The sequence below is a fragment of the Nannobrachium achirus genome (genome assembly GCF_963921795.1).
Source record: "Nannobrachium achirus genome assembly, chromosome: 11".
Lineage (NCBI taxonomy): Eukaryota > Metazoa > Chordata > Actinopteri > Myctophiformes > Myctophidae > Nannobrachium > Nannobrachium achirus.
The window spans coordinates 61,650,932-61,676,172 of NC_137820.1; the positions used below are offsets into that span (position 1 = coordinate 61,650,932).

At 43.8% G+C, this 25,241-nt stretch overlaps 1 protein-coding gene across 1 annotated transcript in view; it reads left to right on the forward strand.

Annotated features, from left to right (window-relative positions):
- The window catches only part of LOC308294797 (uncharacterized protein), a 112,182-nt gene that overhangs the window by 81,082 nt on the left and 5,859 nt on the right, over positions 1 to 25,241 (forward strand). Inside the window, exon 14 of the mRNA XM_080737660.1 lies at positions 4,165 to 4,479. Coding sequence (XP_080593786.1) covers positions 4,165 to 4,479 — 315 coding nt within the window. The remainder of the gene's footprint in view (positions 1 to 4,164; positions 4,480 to 25,241) is intronic.

Here is a 25,241-nt window from a genome sequence, read left to right on the forward strand (position 1 = left end):
TGTGTTCAACCTTAACCACTTAAACCCTATTGGTTGACCAGGGTCTGTACAGTATATCAGGGTCCTCTCAACAGCAAATCTCTTTGCCCGAAAATAACCAATCTACAAGCTCACAACGCAGCACTGTGAGCTTGTAGATCAACTATTTCTGCCAGATGTTTGCCCCAGAATAGGGATGCTAGGCTTCACGTGGTTAACAAAAACTACAGTTATTTTTGTCTGCAAGCTTTTTTCATCCAACAAGCTGAAATCCCACTTCAACAATTCTTCTGCATGAGAAGATGAACCACTCAGTACACATGAGACGACTCCAGACGGATGATTTGGCCAGCTGTTGAATGAGTTCCATATTGCCCTTTTGTTATGCACATAATGCTTTGTATAATGTCATGTCTATTTTTGTATTTATATATTTATTGGAGGTTTTGTTAAATGGCTGCCACTTAAAACTGTGGTGGCCAACGACTGTCAATCTAGCGTACAGTTGGGGTCAGGACTGCTAGTCCAAAGGTCATAAGTCCTGACTTCTATTGTAGAGGGGTCAAAGTTCCCATTCTGGAGCCCAAAGGGTCATCCTGTTAGAATGCCACAGACATTTCACATTATGCCATGACCATGTCACGTGTCTGTTACTGTACATGGCACATCTTGATCTCTTCCGCTGAGGAAACCTCACAGGAATATTGACAGACACGTTGAATTTGGGAGGATTCCAGCAGTAGAGAACTGAAGAAGGACTACCGGCGTGGAGCATCTGAACAATAGCAGGAATGCTCTGTTCATTTGCGGCATTCGGTTGCACAAATACTCAACCTTATGTTAAGGCATGTCATACTGCGATGCAATGCCAGCAATGGCAGCAGGTTTGTCAACACCGTTTAGACTCGAGTTGATACATTCAATCTGTATCTGTTGAACCGTGGGGTCAGGGACCACAAGGAGTGTTCGTGATATACCTCTAGTCTCTCAAGAACAGCCGAACTGAGCTCGAGTTAAAACTGAGCTCCAGTTAGGGTGAAATGAAAAGGATCAACCTTTTCCTTGACGATGGCTAGCGAGATTGGGATACCTCAGACTCCTCTCCATTTTGGTCCAAGGAATTCCATTTCTTTCTCAACTAATTTCTGGCATGTATACTGTACATCTGAAAATGTAACCTCTTAAACCCCTAGCATCCCTATTATGGGGGAACATTTGATGAAAATATCCGATCTACAGGCTCACAACTTATCTCAAACCGATGTGTTGTGTGCTTGTAGGTCAGCTATTTTCGGCAAAGAGATTTGGTGTACAGCGGACCAAGTACAGAGCCGACCCCGGTCAACTAAGTATTTCGTTTACTAAGCATAGAAAGTTCAAGTGGTATAATCCCAACAGAAATCAGACCATGGATTTATGGTGGCTAGAATTTGAATAATAGAAATCTGAAAAGTGAAGGAAAGGATAGAAGACTTGGATGTAATTCCAAGCTTCCTCATTTTGATTTCTACTAACCTACTAATTTGTAGTGCTTATACAGTTTGCTCTGTAATTAAAGGATTCCTCTCGTCTCGTTGCTGTGTTTGTAAACAGATCCTTCCTGCGTTTTAATGTGCGATGGCTTCCAGTATGCTGCCTATGCCATAGTTTTATTACCGTTAGGCAGCTAATATACAGCACAACGTTGTGACTCATTTAACTCTAAAGCACTTTTAGTTTTGAAGTTAGGCACTCGGTAATGAGTAGTGTGTCAGCGTGCACATGTTGGAGTTTCATGTGTGCATGGGTGTGTTAATCACTGTATCACATGGTGTGGGATATCGCTGGATGTGTGCCCGCCCCGAAGGCTGTTGGTGTGTGGTGCGCTTGGTAAACAGACTGGTACACAAAAGAAAATACATCTGCCCGTATATCCTGCCGCGAAACCTCCCAGTGTGCCCAACATGCCACTAGGGATGGGACGATACGCGATATTATCGTTTATCGTGATAAAAAAACACTCACGATAATCGTATCGTGGAGATTTAATTCATTGTGATATTGTCCTCTGTCATGCTCTGGGATCAATTCACCTTTTATTTGCAAAGCTGCGTATCCGGTACCATTTAAAGGAGTAGTTCACCCCCAAAATGACTTTTTTTTCTATTGATTAGTCACGCCATGGAGACTAGAGTTCAATAATATTTTTTGGTTTTTGTCACATTCCTAAGACAAAAATTTGATTCGAGTAAATTTACCCCCATTGATTCCGGATGGGGACCCGTTTCGAAACGGGTCCCCATCCGGAACGAATGTGGGTAAATTTATTGTTATCACATTTTTGTCTTAGGAATGCGACAAAAAACTAAAAATATTATTGAACTCTACTCTCCATGGCGTGACTAATCAATAGAACAAAAGTCATTTTGGGGGTGAACTACTCCTTTAAACCCTCTATAAAAAATATGGAACAATAGTCAAAAGTAGCCGATCTACAATTAACCTACTGCTCCACTCCACGGCCCGTGGTGTATACATGTGACCTGACAGTCTCTTATCTCCTGATTAGGGAGTCTTACTGGTTGGTAAAAGGTACTTATAATATACATACTTGATATAGTCTTTTTTTCACTCTATCAAATGTCTTTGCCAAAAAATAGCCGATCTACAAGTAGATCTGCTATTTTTTGGCAAATGTTCCGCCTCAAGATAATGGATTTTGATTATCGTGATAATATCGTAAATCGCAATTTCTTTTGTCACTCACAAAAATCGTGATATGAAATCTTCATATATCGTTCCATCCCAACACGCCAGCATCTTCCGCCTGCACCGTCCCTCACCCTCCCATACCTCACAACGCAGATGTTTCCTGCGGACCGATTGATAGGCCTCCATCTGTGGATGAAGGGCATGTCAAAATACAGTGGCAAATGGAGTTGTTATCACAGCTGAAAGAGAGCGAAAAGGAAGAGAAAGAATAGAGGAAAACCTTCTACTGTATTTGTTATATTTCTGTTTTTTTTTTATTATCTTTTTTAAATAATTTTTATCCCACGATTTTGTAACCCATTTTTTCACCCAGTGCCAATTGCCTATGTAATCCTGGGCTCTGCTCTCCCTCTGCCGCGCCTGGGGAGACAACAAACTGACCTCTATGCATGAATAGTCCAAGTTGTTTCTTTTCACCTGACGGGGGATTTCCCCGGTTTGGACATAGCGGGTGGAAGGAACACATTATTCCAACCAGTTCCTTTCCCCTCCATCAGGCGCCCCGGCTGGCCAGGGGGAGGCATTATAGAGACCAGGATTACTGCATGTTTTTGTGAGATATTTCTGTTTGTTGGCGTTGGCTTTTGGGAAACGGAGCGAGGAGAGGGTTGGTTTGGAGGAGCAGACATGTACTGACCAAGCTGTCCTCTGTATAACCTTTCACTGAGGCGACGACGTAGTGACTGTTGACATTTTGACCTCTGGGTTGCATTGATGCCAATCTGGCTAACCATCGTCAAATAAAAGGGAACGCCCTTTTGTTCCTTTTCATTTGTTGCGTAGCATCAGTGTCTGTTCTCGAGAGATTACAATGATGCAGGCTCAGGTTAATATGTCATGTTAGGACCACAATGGAAGTCCCCAGGACTTGTTGGTGTTCTCCTTTTGGCCTAAATGTCTGACTGTGCGGTTTACATTTCTGCCTAATATAAAAGTATTCAATTAAAACAATCTTCTGCACCCTTAAACTCTTCAGCCCTATTTTATAATTTATACAAGCACACGATGTGACACATTGTGAGATTGTAACTAAGTTTAAAAATGTTCACCAAATACACCTATAACATTCTCAAGATAGGGATGCCAGGTTTAAAGTGGTTAATCATGTATCTACCGCAAAAAAACGTTATTCCTACTTAGGAATAACTGAAAATAATAACACAAGAGAATTCCCTACCACAGGGCAGGGGTCTTCAACAGAGGGTCCTCAGAGTTACTACGGGGGTCCTCCAAATCTTTGTGTGGTAGAAATTCTCTTTTTTTTTATATCAACCACTTGAACCCTAGTGTCCATAATATATTCTGAGAACTTTAGCCAAAAATAGCAGATCTACAAGCTCACAAGTGAGCTTGTAGATCGGCTATTTGAAGCTATTTGAAGACCCCTGCCCTACCATGCAATATTTTTACATGTTTCGATTGTTGTCTTCCCAGACCAAATCCATCCTTCAAGAGGAAAGGCACAGGACCTGTTGGCAAGGTGGCCCGCCGTCGTAGCAACGCCGGCCAATTCCCACTGGGAGTCAAGTCCCTTCGCCTGCTGTGGAAGAGCAGGAAGCCATCGTCCCAGGATTCCCCCTGTACCTCATCCATCCTCCTCCCCTCATCCCTTCGTCCTACCACCCTCCCTGCCTCCTCCTCCTCCATCCATTCCTCCACACTTCCATCATCCCAGGACTCTGAATCCTCCGCTGCCCTAAGCGTGGCCCAGCCAGAGCAGCAGGACACCGCCAGGGCCGCTCTCATCAAGTAAGCCCATAAAAGCACTCCATTTGAAACTACTTTATTATTATTATCAAACACTTGGCTGTGCACTGATGTCACATTGCAGGATTACGTGATGTTGCTTCTGGCCAGCAGAATAGTGGTGAATGTTCACTAATGCAGAGCAAATTGTCCAGGGATATACTGTACTCTGTACTGTAGGATTAACATATTTTGAAGCAGAATCTAATCTGTTTTTTTTAAGTCTGGGGGGGAGGGGCATTTCCATGACACACAGTAGAACTTTTTTCATGTGTGGCACCATCTCTAGGCTTAAAATAATTGATGTAAATATTTTTGCAAATCTCAATGGGAAAAAATTAAAGGCTGATTATTTTAGTGGCACCACGCCCACTATTAACTATTGTAACTATTACCATTTTATGTAATATATACTGTAGGCCCCACCCAGAAACTTTGAAATCCAGTCAATCGTCAATCTTGTGGAATATCAAAACTCTGTGATATACATGTTGTTCATGACTGCAGAGACGATGTGTATAGTCAGGGGAAATGAGCAGAATACCTGTCAAATCTGGGAATAAATTCCTTACCAAACAATGTCTTCACCAATGTGTTCGTAAAGGTGTCTAGTAACATATCTAACAAAGATTGAAAATCAACATCCCTAGAAGAATCTTTGACAGCAAGGGTAATTCTTAGTTAGACCCCTAACATGCTACTTAAAGCTATACTGTGTAAAGGCCTCTCCACACCAAAAAGTCTGCAAAGGACTGCAAAGAACTTGCAAAGGACTGCAAAGAACTGCAAAGAACTTGCAAAGGACTGCAAAGAACTGCACAGAACTTCGTCTGCCGACTGTACTTACTGTATGCAATTGTGCGCATGCGCGGAGAGATCGCATGAAATACCATTCCAAACCAGGAGGTGGCAGTAGTCTGAAAGGCTATTTTCACTCCATAGTTGATCGTCCCTGCATGCCGTCGCTGTCGGAAAATGCTGTTATTAAGCCTATTATTAATATTATTATTTGGATAAAGTAGAACAACCTTTAAAACCAATCATAATCATTTAAAATTGTATCATGATCTGACACTTTCACAACAGCTTGTTGCTGCTTCAGCGTTCTGCCTCCACTGCTGTATTGTGTGACGTCGCGCATTGAAAATATCAGAGCTACAAGCTCACAACATGTCGGAACTTGAAGCGTTGTGAGCTTGTATGTCTGCTATGCTCGACACGCACCGTCATACGCTGAAGCACACATCCAGCTTTTCACAGCTGCAGCACCTTTCTGAGCGCAGCAATTGGGCAACTATCGCGCTAGGCAAGCAGTTCACTCGCGCCCACTTTATTCAGTTGTGTGTAGTGTGTTGTCTCGGTGTCCTCTGTGACTGTGTGGAAACAGTATGTATGCCAAACAGATAGCTATCAGCGGATTGTGTGTTGTCTTTTATCCGCTCTCGTTGGCTCATTTCACTGCCGACGGGCAAGGGACCGACTCAACAAAACCGGGCAAGTCCAGTTTTCCAGTTTTCGGTCGATAACGTTCCCGACCCGCTGCCGAAAACCTGACGATAAGCTCCCGTTCGGCAACCGACGCTATCCGCCGCCGAATCGTCGACGAATCTGTGCGGTTAAAAGTGGCCTTAAGTTGCTCAACTAGTGGTCAGTAGCGTCCGCGTCTTTCGGACGTTTTTTGCCGCGGACCGGGCCTCACACCCCGGCGCCACCCCCGTGTCTGCCTCCACCTCGCCGAGATCTATCTTTAGAGGGGTCCCTGGTTCCTGTGCGTTCAGGCATTCCGGAGAAACGGAGTGTTTCACCCGAGTATAGATAGAGACACACGGGCGCCTACAAATATGGCCGCCCTATTGTGATAGCTACCGACCCCACTTCAAGATGCGCTGTGATTGGCCGGTAGTGTATAACCCTCGCTGTGATTGGCCGGTAGTGTATGATGACGTAATTTTTGCGCGAAAACCGGACCCCGGTCAGGATCATAGAAAACATATAAAGAGAAGGCTTCAGAAGCTGAAAATAACGGAGTGGGTGTTCTAAAACTTTAGCGATTTAAGAGTTAGGACAATTTTAAGATGTGTTTTATAAAAAAAGTTACATGGTATAACTTTAAAGCATATTTTTGGGCGTATTTTTTTTTTCCCTTACAGTATAGTGTATAGTAAGTGAATGAGACCCAGAATTACCCTAGGTGTCAAAGATTTTCCTAGGGATGTTGAATTTCAATCTTTGTTAGATATGTTACGAGACATCTTTACGAACACATTGGTGAAGAAATTGTTTGGTAAGGAATTTATTCCCAGGTTTTATTAATATCTCCTGACTAGTAGCAATTTGTGAAGCAAAGCTGGGGATGGAATGTTATACAGAGTTGTGAGACCACATCAGACAAGTGTATCACACCTCATATCCCAGTGTCTGTAATCTGACCCTGTCTGTGTTTGTCTTGGCCTCCGTTTTGGCTTGTGTCTGTTGCTGGCTGCAGGTTCTACTGTGTTGGTAACATGACAGCTCAGCGTGCTATAATTATTATATTGATTTAGTTATTGTACTTACTGGAGGGATCTGGAGTGAATATACTGTAGGTCGATGATTGACAGATGATTCATATTGCAGGGAATGTGTTAAGTAAAATTTTAGGGAATCTTTACTTTACTGGAGTATTTGCAATTTTCAATACTTTTACTTCTACTCCATCTAAGGCAAATATTGTACTTTTTACTCCACTGCAATTATTTCAAAACTTTGGTTACTTTTTAGATATTGATTATTATTATTACAAAATATACATTACCCACTTCAGCCCTATATTCATTTCGTCCATTTGAAAATAGCCGATCTTACAAGTCCACAATTGTGCATTGTGAGCTTGTAGATCTGCTATTTTCAAATATTTGTATACATTTTAAAACTTCTGAAATGAGAAATTCTGCATAATGAGTACTTTCTACTTTTGGTACTTTAAATACATTTTGATAGCAACGATTTTGTGCTTTTACTCGAGTAAATTTTGTATTCCGGACTTCTACTTGTAACAGAGTACTTCTACATTGCTGTATTGGTACTTTTACTTAAGTAAAGAATGTGAGTACTTTTTCCACCACTGCAGGGAAGTTTGGGCAACTAGAATAAATCACAGGGGCTGGATGAAACCCCTATTCTGTGTGTGTACTGTATGTGTATATACATGTATGTGTAAAGTCCCCCGATAGTCAGTATCCAGTACAGAGATATGAGCCATGGCTTGGCTCACATGTTGGGCTTGATGGTACCTGAACTGCTCAAACAGTAACAATGTCCCGCTTGACCCGTTAGGATGGACTGTACATCTGTTTTCTTGTACCGTTGTCTTGCCTTCTTCCTGTGCAGTAAATCCTCAGTGTTAATGTATCTATTTGGAACGTATCGCAGCACGTCTTTTCCGGGACTAGGGAGAAAGCCGTTTCCTTACACTTAGGGCTGTCACGATTATGACATTTTACATGACGATTAATTGTTACTCAAATAATTGCGATTAGACGATTATGTAATAATTGTGACAGCCCTACTTTAACTATCATGCATTTGGATTTTGGAACACCCTCACGGGTCCATTTGGTTTAATTTCTAAACTGTCATAGTTACAAATAACACTGTCAAAGTATAAATGTGCTGCTCCAGCTGGGGCTAGTAGTGTGTATGAACCAGTGGATGCTGTGCCCTTCCCTTCCCACAGCATGGATCCTTCAGAACGACATGATTACTGTCCTCTCTCTGTGTGATTGATGCACGGGTGTAAACATCTGTGTGTATGAATGGGTGGTGAATATCACACTGACGTGTTTATGGTCCAGCTAATGGGTTTACTGTGTGTGTGTGTGTGTGTGTGTGTGTGTGTGTGTGTGTGTGTCTGTGTGTGTGTGTGTGTGTGTGTGTGTGTGTGTGTGTGTGTGTGTGTGTGTGTGTGTGTGTGTGTGTGTGTGTGTGTGTGTGTGTGTGTGTGTGTGTGTGTGTGTGTGTGTGTGTGTGTGTGTGTGTGTGTGTGTGTGTGTGTGCGCGCGCTCCTCCTCTTGTTTCCATGCCATTGTACGGCTGGACTGGGTGGGGACCCTCATTAGACCTAAAATAGAGCTGTAGCTTCCTGTTCTGCATGTTGTGCACCTTCTCTCTGTCCTTCCCATGAATCCCGTGGGAGGGAGGGACGCCTCACCGAGAGAATCCTTTCCTTTTACGTACGCTGCCCACCCACGTGTGTGTGTGTGTGTGTGTGTGTGTGTGTGTGTGTGCAGGGGCGTCACAAGGGGGGGCTAATGTAGGACTGAGTTACTAGGGCCAAGGTGGAGGGGCCTTAATTATTTTATACTTTAGCTATTGAAAAATAGCAGATATTATATAAGCTCACAGCTGGTAGATCACAGCTGGTGCCTGCAAGCTGGTAGATCTACTATTTTTGAAAAATCGTGAAAATGTGTGCAAATCTTTAAATTTATGTATTTTTTAAGCGAACATTTGTAACTAAATGTTTGCTTCCGGGGGGGGGGGGGGGGGGGGGGGTCACTGGAACTAAATATTTTGAGATGGGGTCTGTGGCCAATTACATATCATTTTGGGGGTCCTTCACATGAAAAAGTTTGAGCACCACTTACATAGAAACATAGGTTTTTCAAAAGAAAATGCAAGTCTTTGAAATATTCAAAGACTTGCACAAATTTTCACGATAAAAAAAAAATAGCAGATCTACAAGCTCGCAGCGCGGCACTCGGTGCCGCGCTGTGAGCTTGTATATCTGCTATTTTTCGATAGTTAAAGCACAAAATAATTGAAGTGAATCCTTGTACCCAGGGCCCAGAATTTGGTGCGACACCCCACGTGTGTGTGTTTGTATGTGAACCACGTTGGAAAGGAAGTGCAGTTGACGTGTACAGGAAGATGAGCTAAGCTGTGCTGTCCTGACTGTCTCTCAGTGATGGACAGTCCCTGTGTCGTCCCGGTCAGCAGCTTTCCTCTTCTGTGACCTACGATCTACGAGGGGAAGGAAACTTCTTTTATTCAGAGAGAGATGTATTGTACATGGATTTATTCATAGAGAGAGAGAGAGAGAGAGAGAGGTATAATACATGGATTTATTCAGAGAGCGAGAGAGAGAGGGAGAGATGTATTGTACATGGATTTATGACGATGGCCTGGCCGTGCTTTTCCTACAACCTTTCCATTTAGCACTCGTTCAAACATTCTACACAGTCAAATCCTCAGCTTGCCTTTAACACCTAATGTGAGATCAGTAACATTGGGTGGTACAGTAAATACCCTCTGTCTTCAGTGTGTTTCTCCACACAATCCTGACGTAGTGAAACGATGACTTCACGTGTCATTTCACATCAGGTGTGGGGGATTATTGAGCTCCTCACATCAGAACAATGAGATCTAGGTTGAAAACCGCCAATTTGTATCTTTAATTTAACACACTCTGAGTTACCAATGGACAAATTAACACAGGTAATTTTCCTATGTAGTGAGGACAATTTCCCACTGGATTGAAAAAATACTAGTCATGTTGTCCACTAATATCGATATGATACTATTATGGCACCTAGAGTAGCGCTATTATGACATGTATTGTGCCAATGTTGTTTCTGCCATACCTCCGTGGAAAACTCCTAATGGCCTGCGTGCATGCGTGTGTACACGCATGCAGTTTCTCATAGACTGGTAAACATGTTTTCCATATGATGATAGCAGTAATAATTACACATGACAATGTGCCAGGGACACGCTGTCTACATGGCAGAGCTGCTAACCAGCTCAACCTGTATCCACCCAGCCAGCGTCTGCCGAGTCACTCACACACCTTGTACTTTACTTGCCTCTCTTCCCAACAAACACACACTCTTCCACTTTCACACCTGAGTTGCTCTGAGACTGTCTTACATAATAACAGTTGCCCACGCATACACAAACACACACAGACACTGGGTCACTCTGTCGCTGATAGCTGTATATAGAGTTCAGGTCACAATGGGGTGCAGGTGTTTCCTTGATTTAAACGGGGAAATCTCGCTTTTGCGAACGCCCATCATTCCGACCGGAGGGTTAGCGACTCACTCCACGGAGGTTAAGGTTATGGCGAGGGTTAGAGTCGGGTGTCGAAAAGATGACATGTAGTAACAGCGACACGCTCCCGATTTAAACTTAGCATGAGCAAGTGCAGTTACACTGTAAAATTCTGACTCTGTTCTGATTCTGACATTGTAAAAAGTTGACTCTGAAAGTGCAAGAAAAGGACCCATAAGGGCTTGACTGTTTACTGCAAAGTGTTGAGAGACTCGGCCTCCTTGGTGTCGCACACTAATACGGCAGCCAGGTATACCCGAGAGACTTCATAGTTTGAGTTGTTGGCTTTGGGAATTCCGTGGCTGAAAAGCACCTGGCAAAAAATCTAGGGCTTGTGTATCGTTGGACAGGTTTCAATACCGCTTCAAAGAAAGTTTGGCATCGGTTCCAAAACCACCTTCTATTTGGCCTGTTTTACATGGCGAAAGAGCGTGTTTAGCTCTTCACTACGACTATGTCAGTTATTTATTGCGACCGTAGGTCGCAGTTACTTGCACACTATCCAAACCTCCACCGGCTGTCCCTCCGTCACTCCGTCACTCCCTCTGTCACACGTCACACGTCACACTTTTGCCCTGCTCATATCTCTGCAACCGTTGCCCCGATCCATGCCAGATTTTGCACACACACTCCTTGCCTGCCAAACTACAACCTCCAAGGACCCCCGGAGTTTCGGGGACCCCCAGGTCCCTGGGGGACCCCCAGGTGTAAAAAATTACCAAATGTGCAAAAATGACCAAATGACCACCCCAACGGGGCTGCTCTCTCTGTGTCACACACACACACACACACACACACACACACACACACACACACACACACACACACACACTCTCTCTCTCTCTCAAACATAATGTGTGACCTGCCAAGTGGCAAGGAATGTTGCCACTGTCCTCTCTCTCTCACACACACACACACACACACACACACACACACACACACACACACACACACACACACACACACACACACACACACACACACACCCCTTCACACCAGGGAGTCCAGGAAGGATGAGCCTCCATGCTTAAATAAACAGACCTGGGTCCACTATCAAGATCTGCCTGTGGGTGTGTCCACACAAACCACTACACAGTATCTCTACAGTCACCCTGCTCCTACAGATTTTGCCCTAAAATCATGCACACCAGTACACAGTATCTCTACAGTCATGTAATCACAACGCATCTGTCCCATCTAGCGCCACCATCAGGACGATTTTGCACAAACTACTTTTTGGCCTATTTATGGAGATAAGCGACCAACGGTCGCTTATCTCCCGATTAGGGAGTCTTACTGGTATAGTTGCTTTGCCTTTGTCTTGTTGTGTGTGCGTGCATTCCTGTGTGTGTGTGTGTGTGACTGTGTGTGTGCACACTCTGCCAGCGGTATTTCGTTTGTATTTCTTAGTAGTGTTTGTGGTTATGCATGAGCTCAAAACCTCTTGGCTTTTTACAATACAAAGATGTTGTAGGATCTGACATGACACGTAGTTCTTCCAGTTAACTACAGGGACTGGTTGCGACCGTAGGTCGCACTTACTACAGAAAGCTGCTCGAGGTGTCCGTCTGTCCGTCCATCCGTCCGTCACACACGTCACACGTCACACTTTTGCCCTGCTCATATCTCCGCAACCGTTGCCCCGATCCATGCCAGATTTTGCACACACACTCCTTACCTGCCAAACTACAACCTCCAAGGACCCCCGGAGCTCCAGGGACCCCCAGCTCCCTCGGGGACCCCCAAGTGTAAAAAATGAGCACATGTGCAAAAATTACCAAATGACCACCCCAACGGGGCTGCTCACGGGGCATTCCCGGGGACCACCCACTCCTGGTGCTCCAGAACGGATGCAAAAGTGGTGGCGCCCCCAGTGGAGGACCCCCTGCCACTGCAGCTCACATAAAATGCCGTAACTCGGGCTAGGAGCGACCGGGAGAGCCGGGGCCGGTACCTATTCGTCCGCCTTGGCGGCGGGGAGACCCCACCCCTCATTTCTCACATGGCCCTCTAGCGCCACCATGAGGCCGATTCAGATTTTGCCCTAAAATCACGAAAATCACTACACAGTATGTCTACACTCATGTCATCAACATGGATCAGGAAGATTTTGGAAAAACACATTTTTGCTCTATTTGTGGAGATAAGTGACCTACGGTCGCTTATCTCCCGATTAGGGAGTCTTACTGGTGACATACTGATCACACGTATGTATGTGCGTGCGTGCGTGCATGCATGTGTGCATCAGGGTTTCCGTTAGCCATTTTCCCCGTCGGCCGTCTTGGCCGGCAGCGTAAAAAAAAAACGGCCAGCGCACCATTTTACCGGCCACATATTATATAACATTATTTAACACTTATTAACATTACCATCACATTTGTTTGCAAAACGAAATGTTCTAAAATAATGCCAAATGCAGTGTTATATCCATATTTTATTATGGGCTATAATGAAATAACAGATTAAACAGATAGAAGTTAAACAACGAGTATTAATTTGCACATTGCACATAACATCGATTCGATTAACAAGATAATGAACACACCTGTTGCAGTTATTGCGGCCTTTAGCAGGACTAGGCCTATTTTGGATAACAAAGTGGAGAAAGGTAGGCCAAGGCATTTTAATAAACAAAATTAAATAGCATATAAAAGAAAATAAATAGCCTACTGTGCGTATGCTCATAGCAAGGCCTAGGCCTATTTGCGCGGTTGTGAAATGCTCCGCTGCTTTTGCAAAGTCGAAAGGCCTAAGAATTTTAATAAACAAAATTAAATATAACAGAAAATAAATAGCCTATACTGTGCAGTGTGCATATTCTTTAGCTAAGCTACTCTGTAGTTTAGGCCTATTTGCGCCGTGGCTTTGCGGTTGTGAAATGGTCTGCTGCCTGTGCAAAGTCAAAAGTGTTCAAGTCCTTGGGGAAGCTCGAAAGGCGCATTAAACGAGTCACCCTTTCCTCGCGAAGCCGGCTTCTCATTGCGGTTTTAATTCTATTCTGTAGGGAAAATCCCCTTTCCGCTGGAACACTTGATACAGGGATGGTGCATGCTATCTTTGCCAGCTTTGCCCAATCAGGGTACATCTTGCGCAGTTCCCTAATAAGCGTCTGGCAGCCGGTGTTAAACGTTAATCCACCATATCCACGGAGTGCTGTCATCATTGGTATTGCGTCTTTGCGCGCGTCTGAGGTGGAGATGAATGGTGCAAAAGTCTGTCCCTCTGCCTGTCTCTCTTCTCCAAAGTGCTCCAGCAGCTGAGCGATGGCTGGCTCTGCATATTCTTGAAACTCTGTAAAGATGTTTTTTCTCAGTTAGCCAATGGCTTTTTTGCGCATGTTGCTTATATAAATGCCCTACAACTTGAAATTGAACATGAACTATTTTTAGGAACATGACTGAGGCTATAGGCTGTTGCCTGTGGGGCATGATACATAACTAGGCTATATGGTATTAAATGCACACCAAATAGGCTATTGATATGATTTCAATAATACTGTAGGCCTACTTGGCGACTGAATAGAATAATGAATGTGTACTATTTCTGCTCTGCACTTTGAGCTGCATTTCATGTCACGAAAGGTGACATATAAATGGAGTTTATGATTATTATTATTCATTATCATCATCATCATCATCATCATTATTATATTATTATTACTACTCACCCTTGCTGTTTGACGGGGGGTATCTGGAAGGATTAAACACGGCATCAAAGCAGCTGAGGAGATCCAGGTCGTTTTCGGGGAATCGTTCCTTCAGAGCATCGCACAGATGCTGAATGTACTGCTCTCTGACAGAGTCGAATGCGTGAATGAACTTCTTATCTTTCTGTGTAAGTTTTATATCCTTAAAGACGCCGTCAGAAACGCCTTCATTAAACAGCTGTTCTTCTGGGCCCGGGCTCTCTTTCAGCTGTGTTAGTGCTGCTACGGAGGCTTGCACCATGGGTCTGATGCTGGCTAAATTCACATCTTCTTTTTGAAACACCAAATTCAGTTTGGTCATGACTGGGAGCACGTCACATAGCATGTGGGTCATTGCAATGAAGTGATGTGTCTGAATTTCATTCAGTATCACACGGGCTTTTGCATTCCCTCCATTTGCCTCTTCTTTAAGTTCCATCACGAGCGCTGGCCAGTTCTTTTTTATGGCATTCACTGCCCTGTCCAGTGACAACCAGCGGACTGCACATTGTTGTTTTAAACTTGCCATGTCCTCCTCGTCTAAGTTGGCTTTTAGTTCACGGAGTCTGTTTGTTCTGGTGGAGGATTTCTTGTAAAATGAATACACCGAGTTCACAGTCTCTTTGTAGTCAGCTACTTTCTCCACTGCTTTGCATGCGTCTACAGCAGCCAGTGCACAACGGTGAGCCACGCAGTGTACTTGAATAGCGAAGGGACTTTTCTTTTTTAGCAGGGAAATTACCCCACTACGCTTCCCTGTCATCACACTGGCCCCGTCTGATCCGAGACCCGTCACTCGATCGATGGGGACGCCTTGTTCCTGCAGTGCCTCCACCACTTTGTCAAATACACACTGCGCTGTCCCATTCTGAATAGTATAGTTGCCAATGAAACAAGTTTCGGGCTTTCCGTCTCGTTCACATTTAACGTAGATGATCAGCTTTCTTGTTACTGTAATGTTTACAGTTTCATCAATAATGATGCCCAGGAACTCACTTGCTTGCAGTTTCTCGTCAAGCTCTCCCAGTACGGTTTCTTCCATGGCTTCCTCCATATCGTTGACAGAGTCACTGTGCTTATAAAGGCCTGTTTCGTTTATAAAGTCGGGGGCTCTCACCGATTTCATCAACTGTGTCATTCCAACAAATTGATTACAAGGGATGTCATTTTTGGCCAAATAAAACACAATTTTGAGCTGCGATATGAGTTTATCTGAGGATGACTTCTTGGCTTTATCACAGTGCTCTTGCATTGAATGTTGTTGTTGCCTCAAATTCACTGCTGCAATGTGATCGCTGCTTTGGGCATGTTCATTTATCGCTCCCCTTTTCATGTTCGTTGAACCCTTGGTAAAACCATTCAACTTCCCTGCTTTCTGGCAGAATGTGCAGTACATTTTGTCGACATTATCAACCACGTCGTGTGACAACCATGTGTAAATTTCTAACCACTCCGTCCTGAAACATCTCGTAGTTTTTTGTTTTTTTTTAGCTGGTTCACCGCCACCAACCTCTTCTTCGTGGTCTGCATCACTTTCCTCTTCATGGTGGGTCTGATTTTCTTTGTTAGGTTTGTCAGTGGAGCCGGTTAGGGTTGTCAGTGGAGCTGTGGAGCCGGGGGTTTTAAAAAATGCAGTGAGGGAGGTTTGTTTTCGCCGCGCCGCCATTTTCAGCTGTGTCACTCTGAGTGGCTGGCTGCTGCCCATGCTGCTGCCTGGTTGCCTGGCTCCAGCCAATAGACCCGCCCACTCTCTGGTGGACTGCTTCTCCAGCGCAGCTCAGTCTGAAATCAGCTGCCTGCGCCTAGTGTGTGCTTGACGGTGCGTGTGTGTGTGTGTGTGTTTACAGCAGCGCATTCGGCGCTCCGCTGCGGCTGCAGTGCATCCACAAATGGTTTATTCGTGTCAAATATATTTGCGCTGAGTTTTAGTTACTTTATTTTACATCCAAATAAAACATATATATATTATGCTATAAATGCAACGCTTTACCAACCGGCCAGGGTGGCCGACAGTGATTTTATTTACCGGCCAATTAAGATTTGAACCGGTCAATGGCCGGCAAATACCGGCTAACGGAATCTCTGGTGTGCATGTGTGAGAGAGAGATCTGTCTTGGCTATAAGGACATCCCAACTCCAGAGAAGAGATCATGAAGCCATGTTAGGCATAATAAGAGAACTCTGTTGTGTGAAACAAAGAGGACAGCTCTTTCAGTCTGCATAACGTGTGTGTGCTGTGTGTGTGTGTGCGCGCGCGTGAGCGTGCGTGGCCATGTTTGATACAGGTAGTGGGCTGGGGGACGGGGCTGAAGCGTGTCACCTGATACTCTGGCGTTGTACGCTGTATGTTCAGTAGTGTGGGAGCCACTCTCCTGTCTTGTACTCACCTATCATCTCACATGTGTGTGCGCAGCGCACGTCCGTCCACTGGGACCAGATATGTGATGACATGTTGAGCACGGTGTGTGTGTTTGTGTGTGTGTGCGCGCTTGAGTTGTGCATGCCAGGTGTATTAAAACACAAAAGGCTAAATAAATAAATATATCCTTCCTTGTGCACATGTAGGAAAATTGTGAAGTCAAGCATACACACACGCACGCGCGCGCACGCACGCACGCACGCACGCACGCACGCACGCACGCACGCACGCACGCACGCACGCACGCACGCACACACACACACACACACACACACACACGCAAGCACATATAATGTGTAATTGTTAAAGGAATGAAGATGCAGGTGTAGAAGCGATGTTGTGTAACAGGGTAGTAAGAACACAGGTCAGTGATCAAACACACACTGTAGCTGTCATCCTATTTAGAGCAACAAAGGAACAGTAAAGCTCTGTTAGAATTGGCGTTTGTTTATTGAAACTTAACAGGAGGAAAATGGCATCCAAAGCCAATATGGCAACTTCCTTATGGCAACTTTCTTGAGTTGCTCCTTTTTGTTATCAAAGAAATTTAGACTTGGCTTAACATGAAGGATGGTAGAAGTCAGTCACACATAGAGCAGCCTGTCCTCAGATGACAAATGTATTGTGAGAATGATCATGAATTGAGACAGGAAAACTCTGCATTCAATGTGACAACGTGGTTGTAAATTGTCACATTTCTGTAACCTCTTGCCTCGTTTTGCCTGTCTATCATTGCTGTTCAATTGAAGCTTTTTAGTACACTTTCACACATTTTCGTTATACTTTGACATGCACTTCTCTTTTGCTGCAACTGGTTGTTCACTCAATGGGCAACAATGGGGTCAAAAATGGGTGAACAACTAAACATTCATAAAAAAATATTGATCTACATGTTCACATGTTTCGGCAAAGATTTGGTTTATGGGGAGGCAGGGGCAAATATAGGCCTTGGGTGACCCCCAGTCAACGAATTACAAATATGGTTTTGGATTTTGTAGTTTTTGGCAAAATAATGAAATGATATGTATGGACTTTACATAATAAACCACACTGTCACACTGACGACCCACACTCAAACTAACTATCGTACTGAACACAGAACTCAGCAGGAGAGTAAATATCAAAGGGGGAGAACATCACACCATGCCCAAGGGTTCAGGACCCATTCATTCCACGGATCAAAAAGCTTTGAACTATTTGAGAGTTCAGTGGCAGTGACAGCCAGAGGGCAAGAGCACTAGAGCAGAAGACTTTTGGCCACACTTCTATTGTTTTGTTACGTACGTGTGTGTGTGTGTGTGTGTGTGTGTGTGTGTGTGTGTGTGTGTGTGTGTGTGTGTGTGTGTGTGTGTGTGTGTGTGTGTGTGCGTGTGCGAGTGCGAGTGCGTGTGTGCGTAGTATGCTTTTGCGAGCTATTGCTGTAGTGTTGTTTCCCTGATAAACCACTCTAACCTCAATCATTAATGACATCACTGCAAATCTACCAACAATGTAAATGGCTGTTGTGTGTGTTAAAGTCAATGGCAAAAGTAGCACACTCTGCCCATGTGAAGAATAGCATTGTTCAGGTCACACGTGAGTGGAGAAAAGAAAACAAGCCATGCACGGACTGACACAGGATCCCGCAGCCTGGTTGCTCTGCTGGATCAAAGGCTCTCAGCCTCAAGCTTCTACAGAAAGGAGAACTGGGGAAAGTGAATGGTTTCTGAGGCTCATACAGAACACCCACCTTACCATCTCTGTAAGAAAGTGTCACCCCTATGCCAAGAGATGTGAGAGCGAAATTGTAGCTGCCTGCTGGGTATTAACCATTCATACTCTGCCTGAACTTAATTCACCCTACGCTTCGCCTCATGTAGCAGCTTTGTGTCTTAGAAAGTGTATTTGTTTGAGCCGTAGCTAGGGCTGTCACGATTGACATTTTACATGAAGGTTAATTGTCACTCAAATAATTGCGATTAACGATTTAATTATGTGCGACACGTTGTGAGCTTGTAGATCTGCCATTGCCACTATTTTTTTTAAATGTTTGAAAACATATGAACATTTTTCAACATGGAAACGATTATGAAGATTATGCAAAACAATTGTGATTACCTCAAATAATTGCGATTAGACGATTATGTAATAATTGTGACGGCCATAGCCGTAGCACTTCCATATTTACTGACAAATTCAAAACTAAGACCAAACAAGCTGTCTTATAAGAGCAATACCATCCATTCATCACTTAAAAATGTGTTGTGCCTCTTAAGCCTCTTGATACCATGACTTACTGTACACCCTAAGAACCGCTGATGTCATTCAGAGTTTACTGTACTTGTTGTATGAGCAAAGCCTGGCCATACTTCATCATCCCTGCAACACATGTATGTATTGACAGCTCAGAGGGTTGTGTTACTTACACATGTGACAAGGGACAGCCTTAAGCCTTTCACTGCATAATAAGATTATGAGCATTAAGTGAGTTATTATGACTCAAGGGTAAAAATGTACCCATTTTGCTATGTAAGTTCGATTGGAAGCTCAGGTCCACACCTTACTGTTTATCTTAGCAAGGTGAACATGGGGTTAACACATTTAAAAGTAGTGAACCATGAATGGACCACACCTCGTTGTTTTTCCAAGGACCAAACGAAGTGGGAATCACCCACGCTGGAGAGAGCAGCAGCACAGGAAACTATAAATACAAATGAACAGTTCCATGACACACTTTGTTTTTCTAAGAACCTGGCCCCAGAGATTAGCCCTGACTGATAGAGCTGTGGTAGTGAATGGAAAATGTATTATGTGAATGGCTCTTTTAGGTGAATTATTCTCAAGGGGCCCCGTCATGACTTATTTCTTAAATAGTTTTGATCCAAAGATAAACATAGAGATCGGAAATGGCCTAAATAAGTCTTCTTTATCTAAGAACTTGATCAAAATATTTGGTCCCTTGACTGTTTGCATCATGTTAAGGTCAAAGTTAATATCTATCCGGTGCACGGCTTTCAAGGTTAACTACGTACCTTGTTTATAGCCGGGTCAAAAGTACAACTGAAAATCAGACTTGACTAGTAAAGCAAATGGTCAAGGTAAGCCGTCAAAAGGAAACTCTGCAAGTTGCAGTCAATTATTAGTTGTGTGAGCTAACGTAGCTCACACAATTTAGTGTAGCTAATTCACCCTTTGTCAAGTCCCGCCCGTTGTCCCACCCGCTTCGCGCCCATTGGTTGCTGTGTCTTGCTGGGACACTGACTCCATCCACTACCATTTTAATTCAGTTGCTTCGTATTGTTATTCTGTGTGGTCAATTCTAATTTCAAACTTGGTTTCAGTAAAATGGAGCTGCTCAGTGGCACTCTCCTTTTTTTAATGTTTTTATTTCTCCAAAAATTATGTTTTAGCAAATTCAACATAAAAAAAGGCGGATCCAGGGCGGGACAAGGCAGATAGAGCCTGCTGGTGGGTCAGTCAGGGACCAACCAGAAGGCTGACAAAGGGTGAATTGGGAAGAAAGTGGATGGAGAGGCTGTCCAGTCACTGGTTTGCCCCCTGGCCGGTCAGGAATATGAGTCCAAGTGTCCCTGAGCTTGACAGTTACCCCACAAGTGCCTGTGAGCAGCCATAAGCTGGGTGAAGCTTAGCACTGGTCCATCGTGTCTCCTCCCGGAGACGCTCTGACAGACCCGTCGGGAAATGCCTGGACTCGAGATTGTCGGCCCCTCCGAGCGCTCAACATCAGTCAAAATAAACTAAACTACTTCACTACTCACCAAACCAAAGGTAGTTTTGCGTTGTTGAAAGTCTATTCTCCGCGGTGGTAAACCTCTCAGCACCCCACCTACTCTGTAAAATACATTATTTTTGTCATGAAATAAAACGCACACACCTCAGGCCACCTAGCGGCCACCGCTGATACAATGGTTCACAACCCGGAAATAAGCGGCGGTCGAGTTGGATGCACTTTATTTCATGCCAAAAATAATGTATTTTACAGAGTAAGTGGGGTGCTGAGGGGTTCACCACCGCGGAGAATAGACTTTCAACAGCGCAAAACGACCTTTGGTTTGGTGAGTAGTGAAACGGTTTTGTTTATTTTGACTGATGTTGAGCGCTCGGAGGGGCCGACAATCTCGAGTCCAGGCGTTTCCCGACGGGTCTGTCAGAGCGTCTCCGGGAGGAGACGCGATGGACCAGAGCTAGGTGAAGCTGAAACTAATGCCTTCCGCTGAAACTTCTACCTTCTTCTACCTTCCCTGCCAAGTGCTTGACAGTGATGGAATTACACATTTAACCAGTCCATGTGTTATGAAGGGAGTTAATTACAGTGTTGAAATACTAAATGTAGACCTAGACCCGGGGTGGGCAACTTTGATGATGGAGAGGGCCACTATATTTCCACCTTCACTCCAGAGGGCCACATTGCATATTGCTACGTCCTACTTTGTCATTCTAGTATCTCATACAAAAGAAGCAAAAATAGCCGATCTACAAGCTCAAAACGCGTCGCGCTGCGACGCGTTTTGAGCTTGTAGATCGGCTATTTTTGTTTCTTTTGAAGTGGAATCCTGAATTATTTTTGTTATTTTTTAATTGGAATCCTGAAACCTAACATTTCAAATGCATCTAGTTATGCTTAATAACTTTATGAACGTAAAACATAAATACAGATATGTTGGACATAAAAAAAACATTTGAATACTACTATATTAGTCATTAAGCTACTAATAGACTTGAGTAAATTCAACCGAGTCATGTTTGTATGATTGGAATTGTAACAGCTGAAATCAATAATATATCAGCATTCTGATATTAACCTGCGGGCCGCATTTAGTGAAGGTGGGGGCCGCATGTGGCCCCCGGGCCGCCAGTTGCCCATGTATGACCTAGACCATGAATCTAGACATTGTTTGTGAAACGTGATGCTTTCCTCTCACACAAATATTTGCCTACAACCAACATACAATTGAATTGTCATTCAACCACCGTTTTAATTTGGAATGAGACAGTTGTTGATGCTCTCAAATTATGATTGGACATAAAAGTCACCAGTATTTCCGTTTCTAAGCTGAAATGTTAACGTGTCAAAGTACAAGGTCTGACTCTGGGTAAGTGGCATGAACCCTAGTCAACCAACAGGGTGGTTGAATTCTCCTCATTGATTATCCAGGGCAAAATCACAGGTCTCCCCTACAGTATGACTGTAGTAGAATGAAGGCAAATTGATAGTCGTACAATGGAATTGGCCCCTGGTGACATCACCTTATTTATGTTATGTTCTTTCTGAGAATTTGATGAAAGGTTTTTTCCTATGGTTGTGGGATGAGCAGCAGCAGTGGTAAAGGATCAAGGAAAACGTTAAATTGACTGGTCGATTTCCACACCTTGCAATTAACAACATGATAAATGGGCTTTATGTGTCCTGAGAGCATTGTAGAAGCAAACAATCTTTGCAGTGGAGTGGGGGGAAAGCACACAAGGGTTTTAGAGCACAACCGCAATGGTTAAAAAGGGGATTTTTACAATGGTTTACTTTTGTAGCAAGTGAAGCATACAGGGCTAACTAACTCCTTCCCAGCACTCAACAAAGATCTTATCTTAAGATCCTGTCTAATATCACTGTTCTGGCTTCAGTGCAGAACACCTGGCCCCTCACCTGCTGTGGGTTGATGAGGGAGGACGGCTGTCAAGTCACAAGTCAGTAAATCAGACATTCACTAGTAGACTTAACTTGTAAAAGGCTGAATCTGTCGCTCAATTGTCATATGAATAAGATAATAATGACAAGGCCCCAGCCCATAGGATTACGTGCAATGACCAATATGACCCTCCCCGCCTGTCTTTCCTCCCCCCGAACACTGGCCAATTATTGTGTTCGTATAGACGCCCGACCAAGCCAGATGCACCACAGTGGATTCGAAGCCACAACCTCTGTGGTAGGCAGAGTACCACTGCACCACCGAGTGCTAAAATTAAGTGTTTTGAAGAAAACACATAAAGGCAGAACTATCTAATCTGGAACAAACTGGGCCATTAAATTGTATAATGATCCAAGGAATCCAGGGGGGAGATTCTACCTTGGCCTACTGGCGCATGTGCATGCCAAGTTTCCCGCTGATCAGTCTAGCAGTGCTTGTAGCATGTCGTGCAAAACAGGCCACTCCAGCAAACTTTAAAAGACAATCTTGGCTAATCAGGTGGCGCTATAAAGGCAAATGTGAAAAATCTGGGTCAGAGGTTTTCCTTGGCCTCTTGGGAGTGTGCGTGCAAAGTTTCATGCTGATCGGTCCAGGAGGAATCGTGAATGTGAAAATGTGAATTGGCTTGTCATAGTGGCACCATGAAGCCGATTTGAAAAATGTAGGATGTCATTTCTTCCATGGCCTAGTGAGACTGTGTGCAAAGTTTCACGGCAATTGGGCGCTACCCCATATGGTTTGTTCAAAATGGACCATTTCTGCAAACTTAGGAAGTCAATTGTAGTCAATCAGGATGCGAAATAGGAAAATCCTACAGACCCGTTTGGGTTAGTGACTACAAGTTATGTACTGATTTGCGTGATATTTTGCAAAAGTCGGACTCCTGGTGGTGCTATAACGATGTGAAACATTTCGGGCAGAGGTTCCTCTCTGTTATCCAGGGAGTGTTTGTACACAGTTTCATGTTGATCGTGCCAACGGTGCCGGAGATTAGTTGAGATTAGTTGTACACAGACGGACGGACAGGCAGAGCAGAAAACAGTCTCGGCCACTCCTTCAGCCTGGCGGAGACAAAAATGCCTCCCAATATGTAAAGTAAACTATTTCTATAAATAAAGCAATTAAATAAATGTGTCTGCTACTGTAGCTGTATCAATTTGCCTGAGACATGTTATTCACAGCTTTGTTACAGATTTCTCTAAGCATCTTAGCACTATGATCTCAGTTAATGGAGTAATAAATGATTATTGTCACTGTCGGGCAGAAACCTAAAATTTGTATGTTTTTTTCATAAAGTAAAGTCCTGCTTCATCATACAAGACCGTCGCACAAAACGAGTGAAAACAGCAGACAAGCACACAACGCCTCGCACCGCGAGGCGTTGTGTGCTTGTAGATCTGCTGTTTTCACTAGTTTAAATCATTTTTAAAATGATAAATACAAAACAAACCGTTTTGGAGATACAAGGTTTCCACCCGACAATGACGATATGCATCTTGGCTTTTAATATGGTTCTTGGAAATGGAATCCACTAGTTTGTGAGACTTGCTGAGTCTCTGGCAAGGACATGGTTTTACTGGTGGTGACACCCCCGGCTACTCTTCCCGGCTTGTCTTTCTCTCCAGTTTCCTTCTCGTCCCTGCTGTGTAATTGAATTTAAATTATGCATGCTATATGTCTGCTGGGGCAGAGAGGTAATAATCTCTCCCTTTGTCCAGCGGTGTGTTTGTGTGTGGCTTTAGCGTGCATTGTGCAAATGTGTGCTTGGTTGTGCTTGTGTACATTACATTCTTTGTAACCTTGTGGTGTGTATGCCTGGGTGGGTGGGTAGGTGGGTGGGTGTTCGTTCTCACATTGCCTTGGGAAACAGTAGCAACTTGAGATCAGCTCACCTGACTGATGTTACCTGACTAGGAATTTTGTCACTGTTGGAAAGAAACCTTGTATCTCCATATTTTAATGTATTTTTTTTTTCATAAACTAATGCCCTACCTCGTCGTAGTTGTGCAGAAGTAGCAAAACTAGCAAGCTCACAATATGTCAGGTCACAATGCATTGTGAACTTGCAGCTTGGCTATAGTTTAGCCAATTTTTGAACAATTTTGAAAGTGGAAATGAAAGAGGTTTTGTCTGTGTGCTTTAATGAATATTTAACCAATACAAAGTATTAAGAAGAGCTTGTCACTAAACCATAACTACATATGTTTCGATTGGAACAAAGGTTATATTTTTTCCATACCCTGAGAAGTATTAGAGTAGTTTTGGACATACAAGGTTTCCGCCTGACAATATTCCCATTACTGTACTAACCAGACAGTATGAGTGTACAAGTGTATGTGTGCATGTATTTGTAAAGTATAGTGTGTTTGTGAGTCTAGGCTCTGTTCACTTGATTGATGTTGTTACCCTTACCTGTTCTCAGAGCATTGCAGCAGTTTATGTAGCAGGTTCCCTGCATAACACCAGTCTGTAAATGTTTCAGCAATTCCTTTGTGACTCTGTTTGAATGGAAACTATATCTGCTGCCTGAACTAAGCTGCACTACAGTGGAATAAACAAATCAGAGGTTTACAGCCGGGCCCAAAAAGAGTTATGGGATGGGTTCATATTACGCTATGTACAGTATCTCTGCTCTGCAGGAGCCTGGCCGTGCGCGTTCAGAGCTAATGTACATGCCAAAGCGCCCATATGCACGCACCCATGTGTGCGCAAAGGGCAAGGTCGCTTTAGGGCGTCTTACTGGTGATATTCACTCATATTTGAAATAGCCCATTGCTGGAGAGATTGGAGTTAATTCTGCTGGAAAAAGTCAGAAACTACACTTTCGGGATGCTTCATATCCATAAAATCGCTGACGTAGTGTGTTTATTTTTGGGACACAATTGTT